At 52.6% G+C, this 6,645-nt stretch overlaps 1 protein-coding gene across 1 annotated transcript; it reads right to left on the reverse strand.

Moving 5' to 3' along the window:
- Positions 1–571: 571 nt before the first annotated feature.
- On the reverse strand, positions 572–2,400 carry AVP (arginine vasopressin; the record flags this gene model as incomplete). Its single annotated transcript, XM_081292284.1, has 3 exons — positions 572–753; positions 871–1,072; positions 2,281–2,400. 3 exons carry the CDS (start codon positions 2,398–2,400, stop codon positions 572–574), a joined length of 504 nt encoding a protein of 167 aa, XP_081148410.1.
- Between the last annotated feature and the right edge of the window lie 4,245 nt (positions 2,401–6,645).

A 6,645-nucleotide genomic window follows, 5' to 3' on the forward strand; every position in this document is an offset into this window, starting at 1 on the left:
ATCTTGCACTGGGAATTGGGGACATTCGTGTGTGTCCCCTAAGCTTTTTGTCCTAGTCTCCTGGAATGAAAATGGGTACTGATAGTCGCCCTTGGCTTGTCCCCTTCTGCCTTTCTCACTCTTCCTTCATTCTCTAGCCTCTGCGTCTCTCTGTTCATCTGCCTTCTCTGTCTCAGTCTCTCTTGCCCATCACGTCTTCTCCCTGCCTGCCTTTACTTCTTTGTCCCAGTTGGAGAATCCCCAGCCCACCATCTCCAGGGTCATCCTTTGCCTCTGGACTTTTCCCTCAGCATTCCCCTAGGTGGCCCTGTCCTCTGTTTTTACATTTCTCTATTCGGTTTCCAGGATCGCTTCCTCTATAGCATCTCTCCCTTCTATGGGGTGGATCTGCCCTCGACCACGGGGCAGGAACTGACTGGGTCGGGACCGGGATCCGCGCCACACCCATTTTCCTCTTTCCTCCCGGGCCCAGAGACTGAGACAGACACTCGAGTGCATTTACAAAGATTTATTTTCTGTGCCACAGGGGCTGTCGCGGGAGGGCGGGGGCAGGGCGGCGGGAGGGATCGGCTCAGTCCGCGCCGGGCTTGGCGAGCTCTATGGGCTCGGCGGGCTCGGGCGCCCCTGCCAGCTGCAGCAGCCGCAGCAGCAGGGCCCCCGTGGGCCGGTCCAGCTGCGTGGCGTTGTTCCGGTCGCTGGCGCGGGCTCGGCGGCGAAAGCCCTCGCGGCACTCTGGGTCGCTCACACAGCTCTCTGCGGAAAAGGACAGTGTGAGCGCGGGCTCCCCGGGGCTGGGCACAGATCAGGGGCCTCGACCTCAGTGTCCCCCCGTCCCCGGACCCTCGCCGCCTGCCTCCTGAAAGCCCGCACCTTCGTTGCAGCAGATGCCGGCGGCCGCGCACCGGCCCCCGCTCCCGCAGGGCTTCTGGCCCGACTGGCAGGGCGACGGCAGGTAGTTCTCCTCCTGGCAGCGCAGCGCCTCGGCTGTGCCCACGAAGCAGCCCAGCTCTTCCCCGCAGCAGATGCTGGGCCCGAAGCAGCGACCTTTGCCCTCGGGGCCGCAGGGGAGGCACTGCGGGGAACCGAGAGGGTGAGAGGGAGGGGACAAGTGGTGAGGACGGTGGAGGACCCCAAGAGGCAGATTCTGGGGTCCAGGGCTTGGGAGTGTGCGTGATACCATGGGAGCTGCAGGTGCCGGGGTGCTGTCTGTGCCTGACAGTGGTCAAGAGTGTGTGAACAATCTACTAAACTCAGGTTTTCCGTGGACTGGAGACCAGCTCTCAGTAATAGCCCTCAGCATCCTCCCCTGCAGTTATTGGAGGGGCTATAGGAGCGAGTCATCTTACTCTTCAGCTCTGGGTCATTGCAGTTGTGCACCCCTTAGTCATCTGCCCACTCCATCCTCATTCCAGACCTTCCTCCTGCCCCATTACTCAAGCTTGGTCCTTATGCCTTATGGCCCTCTGGATCATCCAGAGCACATCCTGGCCCTTCATCCCATTTTCTGGCCTTGCCCTTGCAACCCACCACTAACCCTCAACAGGGGCAACTCTCTGGTTACCAAACTATGGCCAGTTAGGTGGGTGCCAGGGGTGTGAGCTCTAAAGGAGGGCAGGGCACCTAATTCCTCAAAAGGAAAAAAACCCATCTGCCCAGCCTCGCTTATTCTACAGTTCAACATGGAGCCACCTGTGACCTGGGTAGAATTGAGTATGGATATCAAATTTCCATCAGCTCTGCCACAACTGGAATAGAAAGGAATCCGCTGAACACACAACACTAGAGAATTGGGCTAGACACCAAGCAGAACTTCCTTACAGGATGCTTGGGTGGTCCTCCTGCTCAGGCCAGCTCAGATCAATGGCCATCTGTGTGTGGGGTCAACCGCCTGTGGCTGAGAACAGCTGGTACTGGGTGGGGAAGGCCTGGGATGGCAGGTGGGACAGAGCCTCTGATCCTCCAGCTAGTCTGGATGAGAGGACCCCACAGGCTCAGAGACCTCCCCACCCCATTCTTCCTGATCCAGCCCCAAGCCCAGTTACTGGGGAAGCATCTCTTTCCTACGTCCCTTGTCTAGTTAGGGTCTATGTCCAACAGCCCCTTCTGCTCCTCCCAACTTGCCCAGCAGCCTGGTCCCTTCTGACCTAGCCTGATGGCCCTTCTGCCCAGCCTTGTCTCTCCCCTTAAGACTGGCTTCTCCCAAGGATTCCCTCCTCCTAGCCCCTACCAGTCCTGGGGACTTCCCACTCCCAGCAGCCCTGAGATGTGCCATGGTGCTACCTGTCTCAGCTCCAGGTCGGACATGGCCCTCTTGCCACCCCTCGGGCAGTTCTGGAAGTAGCAAGCAGAGGTGAAGGCCAGCAGGCCGAGGAAGCAGGCAGGCAGCATGGTGTCGGGCATCCTGGCGCTCGCAGTACAGCACTGTGCAGAGCTGCTGGGCTGGCTGTGTGCTGCTGCCTTAGCAGGCTGCCTATTTATGTCTGCAGGTGTTCCTTCAGAGGTGACGTGACTGCCATCCCCCCTCCCCAGTGGCTCCCCAGGAGCCCTCAGCAACCAGGTCCCAAGCCATCAGCAGTGATTCATGTGTCTAGGGACACACGTGGGACTCAGTGCAGAAGATGGTGGAGGAGGGAGGCAGGCCACTGGAATGTCATTGGCCATAGTGTGACAGGAGCTGCCGCAACTGTGACTACAACTCTCTAGTCTCTGGGAGAGGGACAAACTGGGGGTTACCCAGAGACCATCTGAGCACTCTGGCTGCCCAGAGGAGACTGGGGGTCAAATGACCCCTTCCACTTAACACAGCCCTTATAGAGGGGGAAGAGAGGCCCAAGGGGCTGGTTTGCTCAGAGCAGGGTAAGGCTCCAGACAGGAGTGGTGATGCAGGGGACAATCACATTATCCCTGCAAAAGGACAAATTCCTGGGAACAACACAGCAAAGGTGGCCAGGTTAGAGGACTTGGGAAAGGGAATTCCTATCTGCAACCTCTTGAGCAAGGCAGCCACAGTCATGGAGTCAAGGGAAGGTTACAGACCACAGGGCATGGTTCTCTTGGTGATAGTGTGGGTGGCAATCTTCTGGTGGAAGCTCTGGACACTCCCACCACACCAAGACTCTACAGAGCAAGGTAAAGGGACTAAGACCCTGAGACTGTGGGCCTTGGTGGCAACTTGGTGACATGTCCCCCATCACAGTCCTCCCAATCAGGAACATGGGTTGGGGAGCTACTGTGGGGAGCAAGAACTCCAGAGTCTGTAAGGTCCACAGGTGCAAGGAGAGCCCCATGGGAACTGACAGCCTCCTGTTCCAACCCCCATCAAGACCCTAGGGCAAGTTCCATGTCAGGCCAGGGTGGAAGTGGGATCCTAAGAACTCTGGGCCTCCAGTGAAGGGAAAGGAACCACACCAGTGGACCCAGCCCAGGAAGAGAACTTTGTGTTCCTAATGTCAGGCTGGCAGATATAAAGGGGTTGAGGCCTCCCTTCCCCCAGGTCACTGGAGTGCTGCCTGCTGCCCTGGTCTTGGGCCCAAGATGGCCACCCTGGGTCTCAGGCTATGCACACTCCCCAGCTCTCCCAGTCCCCACAGGCTCTTGGCTGCTTCTTTAAGCACTGGGGGACTTCAAGTAAACTCCAGGCGGTGGTGTGGAGTCCTCTTCCCCGATAAGTGTAGCCATGAGGGTGCTTCCCACACCCGCCAACAGAAATGACCCCTTAGGGTCTTGAAGAGACTTCAAGAGGAAGTGCTGAGCAGTTCTTATCTCAAGGACATGGGAAAGCACTGGAGCATCCTGATTTGGGCAGGTCACTGACTTCTCTGTGCCTCACTTTCCTCCAGTGTAAAGTAAGAAGAGCAGTAGCCACTGCACAGTGTTGTTGTGGGCACTGAATATTTAATATGCAAAAGTTTGAAAAAAAGTGCTTGTGCCATTGTGCAGTTAATTAATAGTAGTATTGTATCATTAATGGCATTCTTAAAAACACAAAAAAATTTTTCCAGACAGAGCAGTTTTCTAAGTCACTCCGGGAAGAACATTTTCATTCCACCTGTGGCTGGAAACAAGCTGGGTTATAAGACATTGTCTGAGGCTCTATGGGTTGTAAGACCGGCCAAGGTCATGTGTGCCTTGCCCCATACCTTACCCACTCTGCCTTTTGGGTTCAGGTTACCATCTGAAAACACATGAAGCCAAACTGACTGAGGGGCACAAGCCCTGGGACTGGCCAGGACATCCCTGTTTCCATCAGCCATGCCTGTCAGGGTCATCATTCTTAGACTGATCTCACACACCAGACCCCATTGAAGACCCCAAACTCCTCCTAAGTACAAATAGATGCCAGAGAGCCTGCTTCCCCCAATACCCAATACTCAGAGCCTTCAGTGAATGGGAAAAGTCTCTTTCCTGTTGACAGATTACATTTCAAATATAGCATCTCACGTATCATATGGACCTCCCAGAAAATCCACATTCCTACTACACTTCCCTTGTAATTACACCTTCCAAAACGACTTTTCCATGCTTTCTGCAACCTTATATTCCCTATGCCTCAACTCCTGATGTTGATTCAGACATCTTTTAAGAAGGGAAGACAGCTCTTTAACCCCTCCCCATCACATGTGCCCTCTATCCACCATCTCCTTCATACACTAATGTCATGAAGGTTAGAGCAGCACTACCAGTTTGGTTGCAACCACACCCTTCTGAAACAAGTCATGTGGTTAATATGATGACCCTTCTATCTCAGAACAACTTTTTGTGTTCCCTTGAGTTAGTGATTGCCTTTGTTTTTCATCTGTGGCCATCTGCCATGCTAATCCACAAATCAACATATTCTTCAACTCCATCAATTGAGATTTCTGCCCACATCAACCCACTGAAACTCTTCTTCTTTTTTTTTTTTAAGAGAGAGAGCGAGAGAGAGAATTTTAATATTTATTTTTTAGTTTTCGGCGGACACAACATCTTTGAATGTGGTGCCGAGGCTCGAACCCGGGCCGCACGCATGCCAGGCGAGCGCGCTACCGCCTGAGCCACATCCTCAGCCCCTGAAACTCTCCTTAGCAAGGTCATAAGCTTGCTGCCAGATGTGGTAGGCAGGACTAGGTCCTCACTGTCCATACTCCCTGTGCAGCATTCAACATGGTTGCCCTGGCCCATTTCTAAAACACATTTTTTTTTTTTTGGCTCTAGTGAAACTACCCTTACCTGATTTTTCTTTCCTAATACTGGGCACTTCTTCCAGTGTCCTTTTCTGCCTCCTCCTTCTATATGTTCCATTATCCCAGGACTCAGTCATCCAATCCCTTTACTTTTCTTTTTGAGGTGATTTTATACACTTTCTATAAGCTAAGGACTTCAAAATCCTTATCTCCATCCTGGGCCTCTCTCCCAGTTATCAGACTTGCAGTCACTCAACTGCCCAATGACACCTCCCTGTGGATATCCAATGGGCCTCTGAGACTTAACATAGTCAAACTGGGCTCTGGATTCTCTACTGCCCCCTGCATCTCCCAAGCTTCCCCAACTCTGCCATCAACCACCATCCCACCAGCTGCTCCTCCCACACCTGACCCTCACCCTACTCACCCTGCTCCTTCTCTTCCCTCACCCTTGTCAGTCCTACCTCTCACATGCATCACAACTCTGTCTGCTTCTTGCCACTCCTGCTTTGGGAACTCCCAACCTGTCATTTTCTTGTCCTAGAGGGCTTTGCTCCCCTCACAATACTGGATTGGCTTAAATGACTTCTCTTAAGAGCAGCCTTTTCTGACTCTCCTGTCTAGAGCATCCCTCACTCCCACCTGTCATTTTCTCACTTGGGTCTATGTTAATAAATCGCATGGTACTGACAGTTTGCTGTTCATGATCTTTTCTCTCCCAGTCCCCCATCTCTTTACTTATATGTCTGTATGGCCTTTATGAAAACCCCAAAGCAGACAGAACTCCATCCTTCATGTTCAATACTGTAGCCCCACTCCTAATAGTGTTTGCCACATGGGGGTTTTCAATACCTTATGGCAAGAAGGAAGGGTGGTAGGGAGAGAAGCCCTGAGTATCAACCTCAGGTCTCCAGGGAGTTGCTGGGTGACCTACAGCCAGTCACACATTTTCCCAAGCTTACTTCCTTGATGTAGTAACCCCACTTCCTACCTCACTGACATCTTATGGGAATCACATAAAAGGTTAAGATTTTCTATGATCCTTTCATAATAAAATGTTGCAAGCCTCCCAGTGAAACCCCCAATCTCAGAATATTCTTTAAAATACCCCTTTATCCTTAGGCCAGGTTGTCTAAGAACAAGTATGACAGGGTGGGCCTCATTTTCAAGTGGACTGTTCTGCTTTCAGATAGACAACTTCCTCTTTTTTCCATGTTCCAGTTGTCTTACCTGAGGACCCTGGGTCACTAAGGCACACAAATGCTCTGTATTTGTGCAGACCTAAACCAAGGAGAGCAAAAGTTGTAGGAGCCTGAGAACCACTTCTGCGTTAAAATGAGGAGGGCACCTTAAGCCGGGATAAATATTTGAGAAAAATGCTGGACCCCAGTCCCACAGGTATGAAACTGAAGAGGACAGCTATCTGTCCTCAGAGCACATCTCAAATAGACTGAAGAGAAACATAAAATAAAATCGGGTTGTG

The sequence above is a fragment of the Spermophilus citellus genome (genome assembly GCF_964194105.1).
Source record: "Spermophilus citellus genome assembly, chromosome: 4".
NCBI lineage: Eukaryota > Metazoa > Chordata > Mammalia > Rodentia > Sciuridae > Spermophilus > Spermophilus citellus.